General features: G+C 47.2%; 1 protein-coding gene across 1 annotated transcript in view; it reads right to left on the reverse strand.

Annotated features, from left to right (window-relative positions):
• Positions 1–22500, reverse strand: part of dnah2 (dynein, axonemal, heavy chain 2) — a 223751-nt gene that overhangs the window by 3233 nt on the left and 198018 nt on the right. Inside the window, 10 exon segments of the mRNA XM_062516042.1 lie at positions 27–101; positions 937–1113; positions 7537–7651; positions 7920–8071; positions 10380–10614; positions 13222–13406; positions 15532–15723; positions 17528–17718; positions 19826–20009; positions 20879–21027. Of these exon segments, the coding sequence (XP_062372026.1) occupies positions 27–101; positions 937–1113; positions 7537–7651; positions 7920–8071; positions 10380–10614; positions 13222–13406; positions 15532–15723; positions 17528–17718; positions 19826–20009; positions 20879–21027 (1655 nt within the window).

The following is a 22500-nucleotide window of genomic DNA, read 5'->3' on the forward strand; positions in this document are numbered from 1 at the left end:
TAACTTTCATCCAATCCCAAACTCACCTTGGGTGGGTCGAGGAGGTGGTTGTCATCCACCGTGGACACAACAAACTCCCAGGAGAGTGTGTCAATAGACACCTGTGAGCAGAGAAAGTGTGTGTTTATACTTTACAGAGTGTGCCCGAGATTCTATCAAAAAATCCTATAATTTTACACACTCCTATAACAAACAACCACCGTGAATTAGTTAAATCTGCAAAAAGTTAAATCTACAAAAAGCCGCTCCAGTGCGAACATGTTTTGTTAACATTTTCCTCAGCATATCGTTTCTATGTTCCTGTTCAATAACACAGCAGCTGTGAGGCTACATACACTACTCGCAAAAAGTTAGGGATATTTAGCTTTGGAGTGAAATGTAATGTTTCAGTATAGAAAGTACTGAAACACTGAACTGTTAGGGACATGCACATTCAAAAATTTAGAGAAGGTCACACTAAGTTCACCTGTCAAGGTTATAGTGCATTTTAGATTCATCCTGAAATTTCACCTGAAAGCCAAATGTCCCTGATTTTCTGTGAGTAGTGTATGTTATCATGTTAGTATGTAACATAATGCTGATGCAACACAATAAGCATAACGCAAACATCAGGCCTCCGAATGGGCATGCAAGTATTGCATACTGCAAAGTACGCTACTGTAATTGTCATCTACAGGCTACTTTCATACCAGTCAATACCAGTGTCTGGGCATGTGTGTGTGTGTGTGTGTATGTGTCTTTATGTGTGTTTGTATGTGTGTGTGTGTGTGTGTGTGTATGTATGCGTGCAACGCATGTGTGTGTCTGGGCATATGTATGTGTGTGTGTGTGTGTGTGTGGGTGTGTGTGTGTATGCGTGCAATGCATATGTGTGTGTGTGTGTGTGTGTGTGTGTGTGTGTGTGTGTGTGTGTGTGTGTGTGTGTGTTCTCCTCACGTTCTGCTGCCTGGCTGCGTGCTGCAGCACGGCGGTGAGGAACCCGGTGGGGAAGGTGAAGCCGGACAGCCAGAAGAGGACGGGCGGGTGCGCCGTCTCCGCCCAGCGGGCAAACTGCTCCACGCGCTGGCACAGGTCCCGCGTCCACGACGCCAGCGGCTTCAGAGACGGGTACGTCTGCGGAGGGAGGGAGGGAGGGAGGGGGGGGGGGGGGGGGGGGAGAGACATGTTCTCATGTTTTCTGTATTTCTGTGTTCTGCGTTCTGCGTTCTGTGTTTCTATGTGTGCTTCTCAGGCCAGTGATTTTCAACTGCTGTTCTGCGGCACAGTAGTGTGCCGGGAGAGATCATCAGGTGTGCCATGGGACATTGTCCAATTGCACTTAATCGGTCCAAAAACATGTTAACTAAATATAAATATTATTTAGTTGTTGCAAATAGTAGGCTATGCCATTGTTGAGCGTCTGTGCCTGCAATGTAGTGATTTGTTAAGTAAATAAATACTATGTATCAATAAATACAAACTAGCAATATGACAGCCGCGTTCGTTCACGTAGCCTATGCCACTTAATAGAGCGACAGACAATGCGGTATGAAGCTTTCTAATATCTGTGGGGGAAAATCTAAAACAGCGATGGATAGGCTTGCTTACTTTAAAGGGAAAATTGTAGTCTCCGGACTGAACTGTAAACAAATGTAGAGACTAAATTCGTATAATTTGTGCTGTATTAGGCTACAGTTATGTTGTTATGTGTTTGGTTGGTGGTGTGCCGCAGGATTTTTGTTTTTAATAAAAAGTAAAAAATGTACCGTGGCTCAAAAAAAGTAGAAAAACACTGTCTTAGGCAACACTAGCTCTATTTGAATGGTCATGCCAACAAAGAATTTCATTAAATTGAGAGAGAGAGAAAGAGAGAGAGAGAGAGAGAGAGAGAGAGAGAGAGAGAGAGAGAGAGAGAGAGAGAGAGAGAGAGAGAGCAAGAGAGAGATGGATAAATCATCATGGGAGACAGATCTTCAAATACTGAATGTGGTGAATGTATTTTATTAGACATGGAAGATGATCTATTTCCAAGGTGCCTTAAAAGAGGGAGGGAAGGCAAGTCTGCTGTGTTGGTCAAGGTAAACTGCTCACTTAAAGGAGAGAGGAGGTGTACAGTACAGTACGCCTGCTGTGTTGGTCAAGGTAAACTGCTCTCTTAAAGGAGAGAGGAGGTGTACAGTACGCCTGCTGTGTTGGTCAAGGTAAACTGCTCTCTTAAAGGAGAGGGTGTGTGTACATCTCTTCTGTTGCATAGGCCCTGACAAACGAGGAGGGCCGAGTCGTCCCTGTGAGTGTGAACAGACATAATTCATCCTTCCCATTCCATTATCTGCTGCTGATGCTCCTGTCCAGAGTGAGCGAGTGGCAGGGCCCTAAGCACAGAGCCGCCACCCCTGGAGCAGCGCAGGGTTAAGTGGGTTTGAGCTCAAGGGCACACTGGTGCCAGCGGCTGGCTGGGGCACCTGTACTGTACAGTACGCTGGTGACCGGGGTTTGATTCCCGCCCTGTGGTCCTTTCTGGAACCCACCCCTGCTCTCTCTCCCATTCACTTACTGTCATTCTTCACTGTCCTGTCACATCAAAAGCATAAAAAATCCCCAAAAATATATAGGTAAAAAAAGGGAAAAAAAAGAAAGAAAAGTGTCTTGCTCAAGGGCACACCGGTGGCAGCGGTTGGGGTCAGACTCACAACCCTCAGGTGTTCCATTCAGAAGTGCCCAGATGCCCGACCAGCGTACCAGCGCCACCCGATAGCACCGCCACTCCACACCACACCACACCACCCCGCTGAGAGTGGCTGCCACATCAACACGTCTCTCACACCGAGTGCAAATCCACCTCATTACTGAGAGGCTAAAAGCAGAGGACTCGCCACAGTGCAGCACAAAGCAGCACAGCACAGCAGGCATGTTGGCACCATTCCACAATCAGAATGCAAAAGCCCTTGAGGGCCAAGGGCACGGGTGGCATTTGACTACAGGCTACCTGTCCGACTGCCCCATGACAGGCGCATTACACCTGACTGAGCTCATCGCTAACACTTCACTTGAATTGCCTGCCTACATAGACTTCACTGATAGCGTTGCTTAAAATCAAGTTCAGTCATTAAAATGACAGAAGAACAACTTTGTTGCACCTTGATGAAGGACCTTGGTCCGAAACATTGTGCTAAATAAACCTGGGAACTGCTATCAGTGTGCGGACCTTTATCATTTCTCTTCACGTCCTTTTGGTCCAGCAACTGCACTATTTCGATGTGCGCACATTCTCTTGTTTTTAGAAGAACAACTTCAACTTCACCCTCCCCTAATCAAACCCAACACAACCCCATTCCCTTAAAGGGATATTCCGCCATTTTTGGAAATACGCTCATTTTCCACCTCCCCTCGAGCAAAACAATCGATATTTACCTTGTTCCTGTTCATCCAGCCATTCTGTGAGTCTGGCGATACAACTTTTAGCTTCAGCCTAGCATAGATCATTGAATCGGATTAGACCATTAGCTTCTCGCCTGCTAGCTTCATGTTTAAAAGTGACTAAGATTTCTGGTAATTTTCCCATTTAAAACGTGTCTCCTCTCAAGTTAGAAAGTGCAATAAGACCAACTGAAAATGAAACCTGCCGTTTTTCTAGGCTGATTTGACATGGAACTACACTCTCATCTGGCGTAATAATCAAGGCAACTTGCAAACGTACCATAGGCGCAGTGATATCTTACGCAGCATCTGAAAATAGTCCCCATAGACAACAAGCAGTAGTAGTGCCAGTAGCTGCAAGTTGCCTTGATTATTACGCCAGATGAGAGTGTAGTTCCATGTCAAATCAGCCTAGAAAAACGCCAGGTTTCATTTTCAGTTGGTCTTATTGCACTTTCTAACTTGAGAGGAGACACGTTTTAAATGGGAAAATTACCAGAAATCTTAGTCACTTTTAAACATGAAGCTAGCAGGCGAGAAGCTAATGGTCTAATCCGATTCAATGATCTATGCTAGGCTGAAGCTAAAAGTTGTATCGCCAGACTCACAGAATGGCTGGATGAACGGGAACAAGGTAAATATCGATTGTTTTGCTCGAGGGAAGGTGGAAAATGAGCGTATTTCCAAAAATGGCGGAATATCCCTTTAACCCTAAATTATTGTTAACCGAGTGTCAACACAGGAGTTTATTAATAAACAACGGAGATTAGATAGTAGAGTCTACCGTAATGTCCTGTGTATCAGCCACATTGTGTATAAGCTGCAGGACAGTGTTTTATGGAAGTGAAAAGAAACACAACTATAATATCACCATATTAACTGCCCCTGTGTATTAGCCTCAAAGCTTAAGAAATGTCGCAAAATCAATGTATAAGTCGCCGCTAATAGTTGGGAAATTACAGTAATCTATAGGAGACCAACGACGAAAAATGTGACCAGTTCAACCATCGGGCTGGTGAGACCAACGACGAAAAATGTGACCAGTTCAACCATCGGGTTGGTGAGACCAACGACGAAAAATGTGACCAGTTCAACCATCGGGCTGGTGAGACCAACTAAGTAAAATGTGACCAGTTCAACCATCGGGCTGGTGAGACCAACGACGAAAAATGTGACCAGTTCAACCATCGGGCTGGTGAGACCAACGATGAAAAATGTGACCAGTTCAACCATCGGGCTGGTGAGACCAACGACGGAAAATGTGACCAGTTCAACCATCGGGCTGGTGAGACCAACGACGGAAAATGTGACCAGTTCAACCATCGGGCTGGTGAGGTCTTGTCTTGTGTGGCGGCAGGGCCTCCTGCTATAGAGGGAAAGTGTGCAGTGAACAGAAGGGCTATGCAAAGAGGTGGAATTAGTTATGGAAATAGTTGAAGAGTTCAGATGCAAACACCACCTCCGTCAAAAAGGAGATAACGATGGTGAGTGAATTGCTCTTCACACATAGTGTATGTTAATCAAATCATTTTGCTTCAAAATTGCTAACTACCACTCTCTCCCTGGTCAGAAATAATGATTTGTAGGCAAAAAACTAAAGGACCCTGATAAAAAAATAAATAAATAAATAATTTAAAAGTAAAGTGGTCAGAGGGATTTAGAGGGTTGTGCATCTGAACTGTTCAGTTACTAATGGCAACAGTGGCATCTTCACAGCACTGACGAGAGGGTGTGTGTACTGTGTGCAAGTCTTCAAACAGCATTATAATAGAAAATGCAAAAATGTGCAGCGATTTTATTTATTTTTAAAAATATTAATTTACCTCAATTTTCAAAAGGCGATATCGATAATAATGCTTCCAACAAGACTGCAATTTCTGAACTTCCAACCTCCTCTTTGTAGCACTTCTTAAAAAAAAAAAGAAAAAAAAAAACAAGACTGAGTTGCCTTTGCCGCCACTGGCTGGTTTGGCATGTAAGCGCTAAGCACAGAAAACAATTATGAGCTTTCAGTGATTTTTGATGTTCAAAGGGCACCGTTTGGAGCGTATTTAAAAACATCTAATCTGAGCTTGGCATCTGCGTGGGTGAATTAGCATTTCAAAAGCCCACGCTGACAAACAGGCAGGGGTCCAATCACAAACGGCCCCGGTGGATTCCATGTGGAGCACGGGATTTATGTCGCAGCAAGACACTAACACACATTTACACTTCCGCAGAGAGAACAGCACTGATGGTCAGAGTTTCTCACTGTCAGTCTCGTGCCCTTTGGAGCAATGCATCTGTGTGTTCTGTTTGTGTGTGTGTGTGTGTGTGTGTGTGTGTGTGTGTGTGTGTGTGTGTGTGTGTGTATGTGTGTGTGTTAACTGTGGGGTCACTGACATGCCCATCCACTATTGCGTTCTGTAGGCCACAGAGGAAAGAGTGAACCTGAGAGTGCATCGTTTCTGATCTTCAGGGAACAATAATAACAACAGCAGCAGCAGCAGCAGCAGCATAGCAGCCCCACAGCACTTAGTCTTGTGAGCAGGCAGCGGGGACTCCAGAGCCCATTACGTGCCCAGTGTCAGGGTGACCTATCTGGGGTGGGCAGCGGAGGAGAGGAGGGGGGGCGAGGGGGTGAGGGGACGGGGCTCCACATAATGGACCAGGAGAGAGATGGGGCACAGAGTGGGCCGCCGGAGGAGGAGAGACGCAGAAAGGATGAGGGTAACGACAGAGAGAGAGAGAGAGAGAGAGAGAGAGAGAGAGAGAGAGAGAGAGAGAGAGAGAGAGAGAGAGAGAGAGATGGAATGGAGGGAGGGAAGAAGAGAGAGTTGGAATGAAAGAGAAAGATGGCATCGGTTGAATAGGGGAGGAGAGAGAGAGAAGAGAGATGAGAGAAGAGAGAGAGAAAGGAGGGAGGGAGGAAGAAAGAGTTGGAATGAAAGAGAGATGCCATTGGGTGAAGAGGGGGAGAGAGAAAGAAGAGAGAGAGAGGAGTGAGAGGAGAGAAAGAGAGAAGGTGAGGAAGGGAGTGAGTGAGAGGGGAGGACGAGTGGTGTCAGTGTGCCAGGAGAGAGGAGAGGAGAGCAGCGCAGCGAGGACAACGGATGAACAGCCCTGTCAGGAGAGACCATTTGTCCTTCAGAGATGAAAGGAGAGATAGAACAGAGAGAGAGAGAGAGAGAGAGAGAGAGAGAGAGAGAGAGAGAGAGAGAGAGAGAGAGAGAGAGCAGAGGCCTTAGTATTGGCCTTCCACTCATCTGATAAAAAAGAGATGACGAGCAAGGTTCTGCCTCTCCTCTCTCTCTCTCTCTCTCTCTCTGTCCCTTTCACAGTAATGGCCTCTATGCTTTCCAGAGGAGGTAGGGCAAATCTGGAGTCCGTTTACTCTGCTCATTACAGTGCAATTACCTAGAGACAGGCTACACGTACACACAGACACACACACACACACACACACACATTTGCAGCTGCAAACACCCACCCATACACATAGATAACCTACAACATGGAATAGATGGCAGGAAGTTAAAACAATACACACCTCACATCAATAAAGCTCTCTTATTAGGGGTGTATACACTAAATCAAGCTAGAGAGTGTGAGGGGGTGTGTGTGGTGTGTGTCTGTGCCTGTGTATGGCGATGGAAGTGTGTATTTTGATTGTACGTGAGCAAGTCTGTGTGTGTGTGTGTGTCTCTGTGTGTGTGTGTGTGTGTGTGTGTGTGTGTGTGTGTGTGTGTGTGTGTGTGTGTGTGTGTGTGTGTGTGTGTGTGTGTGTGTGTGTGTGTGTGTGTGTGTGTGTGTGTGTGTGTGTGCGCGCGCGCATGTGTGTGTGCTGCCCTTCTGACATGATGCCCACTGCAGTGGGGCTAATGAATGCCTCTGGACTGCAGGAGGACAGCTGGAGCCCTTCCAGAACAGTTTGAAAGGGTCATGGTGAGTGTGTGTGTGTGTGTGTGTGTGTGTGTGTGTGTGTGTGTGTGTGTGTGTGTGTGTGTGTGTGTGTGTGTGTGTGTGTGTGTGTGTTAGTGAGTCCTGTTTGTGTGTTGGACTCTAGTCTCCTCCCGCATACTTTTGTTCCCTGTCATGGCTGTAACAAGAGAGAATGCGTGTGCTAGTGTGTGTGTGTGTGTGTGTGTGTGTGTGTCCTACCTTCTCCCACAGTGGTGGAACTCTAGCATCGTAGATGTAGTTAAAGGTCTCCTCTAAGCTACTGGACATCACCACCAGCCCTTTAATGCCTTTCTCCAGCTCAATCAAAGAGCTTCTGCAAACACACACACACACAAAATCATGAATGCACAAACACAGGATACAAATGGATGATTGTTTGTCTCTTATTATCAAACATGTAAGAACATTTTGCAAATACCGAAAGCCAGACTAAATGATCACACACACACGCTTGTGGTGAGGGCAGTGCAAACCAAGATTAGTCTGAATGATCATTAACACACGCACACACACACACACACACACACACACACACACACACACACACACACACACACACACACACACACAGGTGTGTGTACCTGATGGTGTGCAGCAGGGCGTTGTATCTCTGGATCTCCTGCAGCAGCACCACGTTGAGGGGCGAGGGGTCTCCCTGCAGGAGCTGCCTGGTGCCCTCATAGTCCAGCAGAGGAGGGATCTTCTGCAGCACGTCAGCCGAGAGCTCCAACACCTACACACACACACACACACACACACACACAGTTACTGATATCTTTTTCATATCAATACACGGTGTGTTATCATCAACATTTTCCTATCAGAAGGTCACAGAGAGTCCAGACCAGTCTTGCACTGTTTACAAAGTGACCAATGAGGAAGGCCCTGAAATGCGGGCCCTTTATGTATTCAATTGTATGCGTTCCTCTGTCACCAATGCTACATCCATCCACCAAGTTTAATGAAAGCCTGTGATCCTTCCAACAAAGGCAGTCAAATAAACAGTCAGTTAAACAAACACACCAAAAAACAACCAGCACAGTCACACTTGCAAACAATAACAATAACATACACAGACAGTAACGCAAACACACGTTCACTTTGTCCTCTCTCTTGTCCCCAGTGGTGGCTGCACTGTTGACCTGGACGCTGCAGGGACAGGAGCACACACACACCCACACACACACACACACTCACTTTTTTTTTTTTATGGCAAAATGTTTAAGTTATTTATTTGCGGCCCGTCATGTATAAATTGCTGTAGCCTAACATCATTGCTATGTAGTCCGCTGACAATTACGGCGGGGTTGGTGCTTCTTTCATTCATAGGCTATCACTCATTGCAAACTTTGTCCGTTATCTAGTGGATTTCATTGAAAGTGAAAGCAGACGGGTTGATCTGCGTTCTGAAGGATGTTTGATGCAAGTGTTCGATGTGTGTGATGCACTAGGCTATTTGTTTCTTAGCAGAAGCCATGAAACGGTAAAGGTCAAATTATTTATTTAAAAATACATCATTGAGGAAGTTGTTGTTTTTTTGTTGGCTTTGCTCGCATTCGGGTCCAGTTTGACTTGTCAGGATTTTCCGATAAGACTGCAATCTTGTGATGCTGATAGCCTATATTGACTTTTATTTTCTGTGCGTGTAAACTATAGTGTAGGCTACTGTGCTTGAAATTGTGGCAGACTAGCCTAGGCCTACTGGTTTTCATCATTTTAACCACAAAGCCTGTCTACAGGTAGCCTATACTAAATTGTTTAGCACCTTGTCATTTCGCGTTTGTCCAGCCGTTCACCTCCGTGCGCCCCATGTCATTCAAAACATATTTCGGGATAGTAGTAGTAGTAGTAGGCTACTATGCGAAAACGTATGATGATAGTAGGCTACTAAGAGATTAACACTTTGGCATGCTTGGCAAACATCAGTCTTGTACATAATATTGAGATAACGTTTTTAGTGGAAAAGTAGCCTATTTAAAGGCACAGTCTGCATTTTAATCCTATAGCTCTCCATCAGTGTGTGCGCAATTGTAAAACTATGATGCCTAGCCTACACAATCCTGGCATAGTAGCCTACAGTATAACAGGCCTACGATTTATTGTAGGAGGAGAGGTGTAGTACATGTTACTTTGGAAGGAGAGGGAGTGGTGCAATTTGATTTTCTATGGAACTTAAATAAATATCAACAACCTTCAAGCAACCTCTTCAATCAGCATCAATATCAATAGGCCTATATGGTTCACTATAGGCTATTGTACAAGACTAGAGGACTGTAAGGGGGCAGGCTATATATTATCATCAAGTAGGCCTATACTAAATAATGTAGTCCAAATTAGAACTTTATGTTGGTTTAAGTTCAAACAAAACATGTCAAGAACTGAGAAAATCCATGGTTCTACATCATTGTTGGCAAAATGATCATGATAGCCTATATATTTCAGCCATATCTGGTTTAGAGTAGGCCTAGCTACTTTGCTCCATTATAAATGAGTTTTCTTTAGGCCTTATAGACTATATTGTAATATGCTATAATGTTTGAAACATGTAGGCCTATCTCAATTTATCAAATAATTCTCATAAAAGTCATCAGATGTCGTCATTTAAGGAGTTATTTTTTTTTAAATTTTCTCCCGGGGGGGCATGCCCCCGGACCCCCCTACTAATTTACATTTTGTGAAGTGCACAGTGGCCAACACTTTAATACCTGAACTATACACTACAGTATACACGATAGCAGCGGTTCACAAACTTTCCCCCCCACGCCCACCTCCTACATCCTTATTTGGCGCTCGCGCGCGTGGCGGGGGGGGGGGGGGTGGTGTGGTGGAGTCAAGTGGTGGGCCGGTCCAGGAGAAAAATGCCAGGGCCCAATTTTGTTCCCAGTTCGACCCTGCACACACCTTGTCCTCTCGGCTGGGCCCGGCCCCAGTGGAGGTGGTGCTAGTGACCTGGACACTGCAGGAGCAGGAGTGTGTCGTAGACACACACACACACACACACACACACACACACACACACACACACACACACACACACTCACCTTGTCCTCTCGGCTGGGCCCGGCGCCGGTGGAGGCGGTGCTGGTGACCTGCGGCTGCAGGGAGAGCAGCGTGTCGAAGAGGGTGCGCGTCTCGGCGATCTGGCTGGCGATGTCGGCGTTGGGGTGCTGTCCGAACACCTCGGGGTGCTCCACCGCCGGCAGCAGGCTGATGTACTCGCGGTAGCACGCCTGCGGCCCGTCCTTGGGGATGTAGTAGGCCGTCAGGGACGAGAGTCTGGAGGCAGCCGCCACGGGAGAGAGGTCAGTGGCCAAGATGTGTACACACACACACACACACACACATATGTGCATGTACGTACATGCACACACCCCCAACCACCCACCCCCCCACACACACACACACACACCCACCCACACATATGTGCATGTACATGTACATACACACACACACACACATGCATGTGCATACACACACACACACACATGCATGTATGTATACTGAACCCCACCCCCCCCACACACACACACGGAGACACATAGTAGGCTGTCAGGGACGGAAGCCTGGAGGCAACCGTCACAGGAGGTCAGTGGGCATGATGTTAACACACACACACACACACAGACATACACACATGTACATGTACACACACACATATGCATTCATGTATACTGATCCCCCCACACCCACATACATACTGTATGAACCCTGTTTGTGGATCTCAGTTCAGCGTTTAACTCTGTCATCCCTGACGTTTTCCCCTACACCCTCTCTCAGCTCAACACGTCTTGCAGCTCACTTTTAGCTGTGAGTTAGCATTAGGCTAACTGGTCTAACCCAATTATGAATTATGCACACACACACACACACACACACACACACACACACACACACACACACACACACATTTTGAGATCACATCCTCTTGACTAAAATGTTAGGGGAATTTGCAAATGGGCAGTACTGGCAAAGGTCACCTTTCATGTTTAGTTTAAATGTATTTACTTTCTTAATAACTTCCATACAGTTTTCATCATAATGTTACTGGAATGAACTGGGATCAGTGGTGTAGCCCTTTGAGTCCTGCCCTACTGTATGACTTGCAGCAATAATGTATACAAAGCATAGTTGGAGCTCAAAGAGAATCTTACAGCATTATTTATGGCCATATACAGTACATATCTATATTAACGCTCATTAATACACACACACACACACACACACACACACACACACACACACACACACACACACACACACACACACACAGTGTGGCCACCTGAAGCAAGTGTGCTAAAATTGGACAGAAAACGAGAGCAACCCATCTGTATATTTTAAAAAGTCAGATTTGTTTGTGTAGAAATAGAAATTATTCATATGTTCCTGTGCAAATATTTGTATTCTATTTGTGTGCGTGTATGTACTTTCAGGGTACAGTTAACTTCACCTGTTGCATTATTTAGCCAAATCTATAATGCATGAGACTGACAAAAAAACTCATTGAGTTGACTCGACCAAGCGATGGTGGCGGCGCGGGCTGCAGTTCCTCTGAGCGACCACCAGGTGGCAGTGGTGCACCATCACCGGGGGCGACAGCGCCACGGAGATGAAGAGCTTTCTCGCCGCGGCCTCTCGTGACGGGGGAGTGACAGCGCGAGCGGCGGAGGGGGAGGCGAATCACAGCTACTCAAGGACCAGGAGGATCGCTGAATATGTACAGGGAGGACTGCGCACATCTCTCACTGTGTGTGTGGTGTGTGTGTGTGTGTGTGTGCGTGTGCTTTTAGAAGGGGGGGGGGGGGTCCATTGAGTGTAAATGGAGTTGGCCACATGGTGGAGCTTGTGCCATTCAGAATACATGAAAGGAGAACAGGCTGCCAAATATGGTTTCTATGTATGTATGTGACAGTGGATGATTTGTGCTTGTGTGCTTGTGTGCTTGTGTGCTTGTGTGCTTGTGTGTGTGTGTGTGTGTGTGTGTGTGTGTGTGTGTGTGTCTATATGTGTGTATGTGTGTGTGTATGTGTGTGTGTGTGTGCGTGTGTATGCACATTTCTGCTGTGGTGGCTGTTATCACCTGTTCTGAGCATGATCATATATTGCTAGGTATTCTGTGGCTGTGTGTTTGAGCAATTTGTTTAGCAAATAATGAGCTCATAATACAGGATTATGTTAAGACCACGGCAACTGGCCATATGTATCAATATGTTGGGTCTGGGAACACACCATTGGCAGGGCTCCATCTGAGGGGCGGGATAAACGGCTGTCTATCAAATGACCTCAGCATGCAATAGGATATCGCTATCGCCGTGACTCCCATGCGCTTTCCTTACCAGCGGAGCTAGTTGGTGGATCAAACTCCGAACACATCTTTCTTTTTTTAGGAATGACTTCTCAACAAAAAGCTAAACTCCAAATCTTGGCGTCGCGGCCAAAGCCGAATCGAAAGACTGCTGTTTGCCAGCGGCAGCCATCTTTGTTTACAAGTAGTAGAGAACTGTGGGAACTCTGTCGTCATGTTAAGCCCGCCCACCGCCTCTACACATGATTGGCCTGATCAGAGTTTGGTTTTTCCAGCTCGCAAGCCAACAGAGAGTTGCTAGACGACCCTGGCTGCAAATTACATTTGCTGCCGCTTGGGTGCGTCTAGGTTTCTAGGCTAGACCATATGACCATTGTTAAAATGATCTGTTGGATGTGAGTGTGGAAACCGTCTCTGTGCCTTACCCAAACATAATTAGTTGCTGATGCAATAGTGAGTGTGTAGGGATGGATCAGTGTGTCTGTGTGCGTGTGCACATGCTTCCGTGCGTGCATACTGTATGTGTATGTGTCCGCGTGCGTGTGTGTGTGTGCATGTATCCGTGTGTGTGTGTCCCTCACTTGAAGAAGGGCGTGTTGACGGTGCCCTCGCAGAAGTAGTCGTTGATGTAGGTGGTGAGCAGGCGGCGGTCCCAGTCGTCGGTCACGTGACCCCCGTAGTTGACCCCGGCGATCAGGTACTTGAGCGCGTCCCACGGGATCTCCTCGTACTCGTCCAGGTACAGACTCATCAGGTTCTCACTCACCTGTCGCAGCACAGCGGATAGAGAGAGAGAGAGAGAGAGAGAGAGAGAGAGAGAGAGAGAGAGAGAGAGAGAGAGAAAGAAAGAAAGAAAGAAAGAAAGAAAGAAAGAAAGAAAGAAAGAAAGAAAGAAAGAGAGAGAGAGAGAGAGAGAGAGAGAGAGAGAGAGAGAGAGAGAGAGAGAGAGAGAGAGAGAGAGAGAGAGAGAGAAAGAGAGGGAGGTGGGGGTAGATGAGACAAAAAAAAGGTTGATAAGAGAGAAAAGGATATAGACTCGAAGGAGAATGCAGTGTGTGTGTGTGTGTGTGTGCTTGCGTGTGCATTTGTGTATGTCTGTATGTCTGTGTGGGTGTAGATGGAGGACATAAGGACACGCATGGTGTGAACTGGTGTCAAAGAGGTTTATCGAGATGACAACAGCAGTGGATGCAGGTATGAAACACTTGAGGAGTGACAGAGTGTGGGAAAACACACACTGGAGAAGGCAAGAGGGACAGTCTGCTGACAAGCTACACACACACACACACACACACACACACACACACACACACACACACACACACACACACACACACACACACACACACACACACACACACACACACACACACACACACACACACACACACACACACACACACACACACACACACACACACACACACACACACACACACACACACACACACAGTGCCCTCAGCAGTGCAGGTCTAAAAGATTAATGTGATGGAGCAGTACTGTATGTCCTCACCCCGACCTCATCTCACGGTCACAAGTGCCCTCCTCTCCTCTCCTCTCCTCTCCTCTTCTCTCCTCATCTCTCCTCTCCTCTACTCTCCTCTCCTCATCTCTCCTCTCCTCTCCTCTCCTCTCCTCTCCTCTCCTCTCCACTCCTCTCCTCTCCTCTCATCTCCTCCTCTCCTCTCCTCCTCTCTCCTTTCCTCTCCTCTCCTCCTCCTCTCCTCTCATCTTTACTCTCGTCTCCTCTCCGCTCCTCTACTCCCTATCGTCTCCCCTCTCCTCTCCTCCCCTCTCTCCTCCTCTGCTCTGCTCTATGGTGGGCACTCGCTCAGGAAGGCTTGTATTAGTGGGCAGGTTTCCGCTGGCTGCCCGGCAACATGGCAGCCAGATGATGTTCTGCTGAGAGAGACCCAGCGTGTGTCTGCGTGACTCGCTCCACTCTGCCCAACGGCAACGGGGGAGGGACTGTGTGCCTGTGCGAGTGTGTGCGTGTGTGTGGATCATAGATGTGTGTTGATATTTAAATGCATACATAAATTGATGTGTGTGTGCGTGCAGTATGTGTGCAGTATGTTTGTGTGTGCGTGTGTGTGCCAGTTGACAGACAGCTCCATGTGGTGAATGAGTGGGTAAGTAAGTGGTGGACTGAGTGCTGAGTGCTGAGTGCTTAGTCACAGCCCTCCTGCCCGCCCGCCCGCCTGCCTCCTCCCCGGACGCGTGTGGCCCAACGGAACGCTATCTCGCCCGCCTCTCCGCCACTCAGCCTCCGTCGCCGCGGCAACCCGCCTCACCTCAAGCACCCCCCTCACGGACAGGAAGTACTAATGCGGTCGCCCGCAGCCACCCGTGACAAAGGGCACCACAATAGGACGCGCTCGGCGCCAAAGCGATCATGAAAGAGCGGAGGACCGGGGCGACGGTCAGAGCTGTTGACAAGTCATTACGGCGGGATGAGAGGCCTCTCTGCACGCTGTGGACTGGTGTGGACAGAAATTAAATGTGTGTTGAAGGGCTGCGTGTAATGTTTGAATTTGTGTTTTTTTTTTTTGTGTGCGTGCCGTGTCAGTGCATGTGTGTGCAGTTGGCGGTTCAGTGGTCATCTTGATGGTATCCAGCTGTATAGTGATGGGGAACAGTGTGTGTGTGTGTGTGTGTGTGTGTGTGTGTGTGTGTGTGTGTGTGAGTGTGTGATCACACAGAGAAGGCACCTAACAGCCTCCCTTCACCCAGGCATTTGAGAGTGTGTGTGTGTGTGTGTCAGAGAGTGTGTGATCACACAGAGAAGGCACCTAACAGCCTCCCTTCACCCAGGCATTTGAGAGAGAGAGTGTGTGTGTGTGTGTGTGTGTGTGTGTGTGTGTGTGTGTGTGTGTGTGTGTGGCGGTCACCTCGAAGTCGGAGTCGTTGAAGCTGTAGAGGATGTTCCAGCCCAGCTGCAGGAACTTCTTCCTCTCCAGCAGGATGCTGTGGAAGAAGCAGAGGGAGAACAGCAGCTTGCGGTACGGCAGCGGCCTCTGGCAGCGCTGAAACTGCACCTCCGACACCTGCTGGTACAGACGCTTCATATTGGACTTCACACCCTGGAGGGAGGGAGGGAGGGAGGGAGGGAGGGAGGGAGAGAAATATTAATATATACTGTATATAGATAGATAGACAGAGAGAGATGTAGACAGATAGATTGTTAGATTGAGGGACAGAGATATAATATTGAATTGAATGGAATTGAATTGATATAGACATATATACAGTATCTATCTATCTATCTATCTATCTATATATACTGTATACAGTATATACACATATACACACACAGTATATATATATATATATATATATATATATATATAGATATATATAGATAGATAGATAGATAGATAGAGAGATAGATAGATAGATAGATAGATACAGATAAATAGATAGACAGATAGACATACAGATAGAAAGAGAGAAAGATGATTGTTATTCATGTTTGCTGCTATTGTTGACTATTGTTGTATTATTATTACTGTCATCATCATCATCATCATCATCATTATTGTGTTTGCTTGTTTGTCCCCCCTTGTTCTCCTCCCTTTTGATATACAACTTTTGATCAAGTCAAACGCTTTAGCAATATTGTGCAACATTATGGTCACGCTAATACAACTTCCTTTGAATTGATAGAGATATAGAGAAAGGGCGCGAGAGAGAGAGAGAGAGAGAGAGAGAGAGAGAGAGAGAGAGAGAGAGAGAGAGAGAGAGAGAGAGAGAGAGAGAGAGAGAGAGAGAGAGAGAGAGAGAGAGAGAGAGAGAGAGAGAGAGAGAGATATTAAACCACTGTCTAATGTCCTCACACAACACCTGCTGTGTTCAGTTATTATGATGAACGTGTATTTTTTTGTAAGTGCAGCAGGGACTCAAATAGCTTGCATTAATGTTTTTATTTGTATTGCCTTTGCTTTTTGTCAGTGTAATGAAAGGAAGGGAAGAGGGAGAGAGAAAGATAGAGAAAGAGAGGGAGAGAGAGAGAGAAAGAGAGATGGATCAAAGCAAGCAGTATGAATGCAAGAGTGAGTAACAGAGGCGATAAAGACACGGAAGGAATGAGGCAGAGAGAGTGGAGAGATAGATAGGCAAAGCAAATGATGGATGGAGAATGGGAAGCATATGGAGAAAGATGGAAGGGAGAGAAAGATGGAGAATGAGAGAGAGAGAGAGAGAGAGAGAGAGAGAGAGAGAGAGAGAGAGAGAGAGAGAGAGAGAGAGAGAGAGAGAGAGAGAGAGAGAGAGAGAGAGAGAGAGAGAGAGAGAGAGAGCGTAATGACAGAGTGAGTGTGGGTGTGTTGTGCATGTGTGGACCAAACCCACTTCATAATTGGCTAGTGTAGGATAAAGAGTATAATACGTTTTCATACAGATAAAACAAATTGAATTAAACAAATTTAATTAGAGAAAGTGAATTGGATCAAATAAGTTCTGCAGGGCTCCATCTCCCCATTTCCCTTAATGTGACAAGACTGTGTTTACTACAGACCTGCTCTTACTGCTCACCAGCCTTTCATCTCAATGCAGTTTAACCTCTGACAGAAAAGAGTGTGTGTGTGTGTGTGTGTGTGTGGGTATCGGTGTGTGCGTATTCATGTATATGTAAGAAATTAATATTGTAGGTCAGAGGGTCTGCTTGTGGATGTGCAAGAGAGTGTGACTGAGAACATGGGTATGTGTGTGTGTGTGTGTGTGTGTGTGTGTGTGTGACAGCATGGTGGTCATCGTGATGCTGGCGATTAAAGTCTGAATGTGTGTGCATGGCCATATACATGTGAGGGAAAATCTGTGTGTGTGTGTGTGTGTGTGTGTGTGTGTGTGTGTGTGTGTGTGTGTGTGTGTGTGTGTGTACCTTTGTACCTTGGGCGGCTCGGTGGTCATCTTGATGCCGGCCTGCAGGATGGCGATGGGGAACTCGGGGTGCGGGGAGGAGCTGAGCCACAGGCGGAAGTCGGGGTGCGGCTCCTCCACCTGCAGCTGCTCCACCAGCTTATCCAGCTGCGGCATCCACGACAGCGACAGGTGGCAGTTGGCCAGGAACACCCAGTGACCTGAGAGAGCGATGGGGACGCCTTTAATTAACTTATTAACATGTTAATTAACACTTTATTGATGCTTTATAAACATAGGGTCTGTATCTATTTGAAAATAGGCATCCACATCAGGGACAGGTGGCAGTTGGCCAGGAACACCTAGTGACCTGAGAGAGAAATGGGGACACTTATTAACATGTCAATTAGCACGTTATGCATGCTTTATAAACATGGTGTCTGTAAGTATGTGAGCTGTATCTAGTTGAGAATAGGCATCCATGACAGCGACAGGTGGCAGTTCGCCAGGAACACTCCTTGACCTGAGAGACAACACCTTTAATGAACTTAATAGAAAGTTAATTAGTACTTTGTACATGCTTTATAAACATGGAGTGTGTATCTGTATGAAAATAGGCATCCACGACCAGGTGGCAGTTCGCCAGGAACATCCAGTGACCTGAGAGAGATATGGGGACAACACCTTTAATTAACTTATTAACATGTTAATTAGCACGTTATGCATGCTTTATAAACATGGAGTCTGTAAGTATGTGAGCTGTATCTAGTTGAGAATAGGCATCATATGCATGTAGTGACCTGGGGGAGGGGAGGAGTAAGAGCAAGAGGAAGATCAGCTAAACAGTAAGAACATTGTGAGTCTATCGGAATCAGTGCTTATTAAGGCTTTATTCATGCTTTATAAACACAGAATGAAGAAAAAACAACATGTTGATTCAAGCACAGAATACCTTTTTCAGACCATTGCAGTACTGCATTATGGTAAATAGACTACATTTCTCTAGTGCTTTTCCACTCCTCTGAGCACTCGAAGCCTCACCAACAGGGCCTCTAGACTCTGCCAACCAGGTCACATCCAGATATGGAAAACTCTGGCTTCAGCCAGCTTCAGACCTCACGTCTGTTCCAACCGTTCATTGCGCCAGCTGATTGTAATCAGCACAGCTCTGCAGCCAGGTAGATCAGTTAATCGTTTAATCCAGCGGCCAGACCAAAGGATACCCTGCCTCGACCCTCTGGCCACAAATCAATTCCTATGTTCCGGTGCACGCTACACTGTGTTGCTGGACATGCTGTCCTTCAGATGGCATGCTAAACCAAGGCCCTGACTGTCTCATGGCACATATGGTTGCATATAAGGGTAGGGGGTTCCCTGGTGTCCTGGATAAATTCCCCACCTGCCTCATCCAACCTGGCCCTCTAATCATCCCCCACTGTGATTGGCTAATTTATTTATCTCCTCATTCTCCACCTCAAGCTGGTGTGTGGTGAGCATTCTGGCACATAATGGCTACACACTGGTGGTGGTTAGTGAGGTTCCCCAGGTAGGTGCTGCACACTGGTGGTGGTTAGTGAGGTTCCCCAGGTAGGTGCTGCACACTGGTGGTGGTTAGTGAGGTTCCCCAGGTAGGTGCTGCACACTGGTGGTGGTTAGTGAGGTTCCCCAGGTAGGTGCTGCACACTGGTGGTGGTTAGTGAGGTTCCCCAGGTAGGTGCTGCACAACTGGTGGTGGTTAGTGAGGTTCCCCAGTAGGTGCTGCACACTGGTGGTGGTTAGTGAGGTTCCCCAGGTAGGTGCTGCACACTGGTGGTGGTTAGTGAGGTTCCCCAGGTAGGTGCTGCACACTGGTGGTGGTTAGTGAGGTTCCCCAGGTAGGTGCTGCACACTGGTGGTGGTTAGCGAGGTTCCCCAGGTAGGTGCTGCACATTGGTGGTGGTTAGTGAGGTTCCCCAGGTGGGTACACATTGGTAGGGGTTACTTCACTGCGAAGTGCTTTGGTGCCTTGATGAAGTGATATATCAAAGCCATGTTTTGTGCTGTCGCTCATGACTGGACTCATCACCTGTGCTAAGTGCACAGATAGAACTACGCCAGGGTAGGACTTGGAGCTTTTGAAGCCACCTCTGGTTACAGAAGACTATCTCCAAGGCCACCAGGACAGAAGGAGAAGTAGAAGTTGATAATGAAGAAGAGAGGATGGAGAAGAAGAGGAGGAAGATGATGAAGATTAACAAGAAGAGGAGGAGGAATAGGAAGAAGAGGAGGAAGATGAAGAAGAATAAGAAAAAGAAGTAAGACGAGGAGGAAAGACGAGGTAAGACTGACCGTTCTTAACGCCCTCCTTGATCATGCGGGTGGCGATGGGCGCCTGGCCCTGGCCGAGGGAGAGGGCGTGGAAGCGGCTGCTCATGCCCGACGTCTCGGTCTGCTTCTCCAGCTGCACGGTGGGGTCCACGCCAGTGGACAGCACGAAGATCAGCGGCGTCTTAGTGGTGGAGTCCTCAACCACCTGACACAGAGAAGGAAAGAGAAAGAGAGAGGGAGAGAGAGGGGGGGAGAGAGAGAGAGATAGGGAGAGAGAGAGAGAGGGGAGAGAGGGAGAGAGAGAGGGAGAGAGAGAATAGGGAGAGAGGAGAGAGAGACAGAGAGAGAAATAGGGAGAGGGGGAGAGAGAGAGAGAGAGGAGAGAGAGAGGGAGAGAGACAGAGAGGTACATAGAAGTAGAGGGAGAAGTTGGGATGACAAGGAGTCAAGAAACTGAGAAAATACAAAAGTCAGCATCACATATCCATACTGTATGTGTGTGAGGAAAAAAAAGGCAGACTGTTGATAACTGTACCGCTGAGTCTTACAGTGGGTTGAGATCGTGCTCTGGGTGTAAAACCGATACACTTTATCTGCACTGATATGAGCCGGCAAATATGGCAGCTCTGCAGCTCTGCAGCGGATCTGTTGTCCGTACAGAGATAACTCACTCCACAGGTATTAAGACTGAGCTGCTTCTTTTGCTCAGGAATTGCATTTGTCCGTAGTGTAACAGTAGCCTAAGGGCTTATGGGCATCCTGCTAATGGGAATGCTATGTCTGCCAAGAAAACAGAAGTGTGAAACTCACTGTGGGAGTATGTGCTGTTCTGCATGTGTGTGTGTGTGTGTGTGTATATGTGGTTGTGTGTGTGTGTGTGTGTGTGTGTGTCTCTGAGATTGTGTGTGTGTGTGTGAGTGAGTTTGTATGTGCTTGTGTGTGTATGTGAGTATGTGTTTGTCTGCGTGCGACGTGCATGTGTGTATGTGTGTGTGTGTGTTTGCGAGTGTGTATGTACTTGTCTGTGTGTGTGTGTGTGCGTGTAAGCACATGTAACCGTGTGTGTAAACTCACAGCCTTCATGTCTAGGACGGGGGGCTCGACGAATCGCGAGCCGAGGTTGTTGATGATGAAGGAGGTGACACAGAAGGAGACGCGGTCCTGCCGCAGAGAGCGCACTACCAACATCCTCTGCAGCTCATTACAGCTGTTCTCCCACTCACCTGCACACCAGGAGAGAGAGAGAGAGAGAAGAGAGAGAGAGAGAGAGAGGAGGAGAGGGAGAGAGGGAGGAAGAGAGGGATGGAGAGGGAGAGAAGGATGGAGAGAGGGAGGGAGGAAGAGAGGGATGGAGAGAGGAGGAGAGGGAGAGATGGAGAGAGGGAGAGAGGGATGGAGAGGGAAGAAGAGAGGGATAGAGGGAGGAAGAGAGGGAGGAAGAGAGGGATGGAGAGGGAAGAAGAGAGAGAGAGGGATGGAGAGAGGGAGAAAGTGATGGAGAGGGAGGAAGAGAGGGATGGAGAGAGGGATAGAAAGACAAAAGGTTGAAGTGTTGAGTTTGAGAGAGAGAGGGGACAAAAGGGGAGTGAGAGAAAGAGTGAGGGGGAGGGAGAGATATATAGACAGTCAAAGAAAGAGAAAAAAGTGTGGGGGGGCAGAAAGGGGAGGGAGAAGGAAGTGATATGACAGGGATACAGAGACATGGAGTGGAAAAGACAGAAAAAAGAAAACATAACCAGAAAGTTTTCAATAGAAAGATGAAAAAGCGATAGAAACAAAAGTGCCAGAGGACAGTAAGAAGAGAGAGACAGCGAGGCAGAGAGAGAGAGAGAGAGAGAGAGAGAGAGAGAGAGACAGGACGAGAGAGAGATGGATAGAACGCTCACTCCACAGACGCCTCTCTGCACCCCACTTCCCTTGCGACTGACTTTGAGCCAAAAGCTTAATGAATCCTAACGAGTTAAATTGGTTCCATAAACACGGATTCTTGCGGAGGGTGGCTGACAAACGATCAGAGCTCGCTCCTGCCCTGATCGCATTAATATGGAGCTGAACTTTGGCTAATAGCATTAGCGTAATAAAATAAGAGGCACAGCACGCTTGGCTCGATCGGTCTGGCCCGCTCGAACCTGTTAGCTGATCGCGGAGCTCGCGGGCTCTCGCAGGGGCCCCATTTTTTTGTTCATCGCCGCGGCAGACCCACCGAGCCACCCGCACGGAGACAACGCGCAAATTAACTCAGACAAAACACGACTCAGCCCCCAAATTTAATCCATTTTTTCTTTTTTTTTTGGCCTTTCAAAATGTTACAGCTTGAAGGACGTTTGGGAGTTGGAGGAAGAGGAGGAGGAAAACTTCAGACTTGGTAGATTAAGGCATGAACCACACACGCACACTAACACACACACACACACACACACACACACACACTCACACATTGCATTTGCCTGCCCTGAAAACATCATTATGCATGTTGTTGCCTTGGCCTCTATAAAAAGACTAACGATGCAATATCTTCACAGCCACAGCCTCATACCCAGGACATCTCCATCAGGTAAATACCACCCACACGCGTATACTCTCAACTTCATTACTTCTTCTCTTCCCTTTACCTTTATATGATATCTGCAATGTACACATCTCTCTCTCCACATATATATATATATATATATATATCCCTATCCCTCTCTCCCTTC

The sequence above is a fragment of the Sardina pilchardus genome, chromosome 16 (assembly GCF_963854185.1).
Source record: "Sardina pilchardus chromosome 16, fSarPil1.1, whole genome shotgun sequence".
NCBI classification, from domain to species: domain Eukaryota; kingdom Metazoa; phylum Chordata; class Actinopteri; order Clupeiformes; family Clupeidae; genus Sardina; species Sardina pilchardus.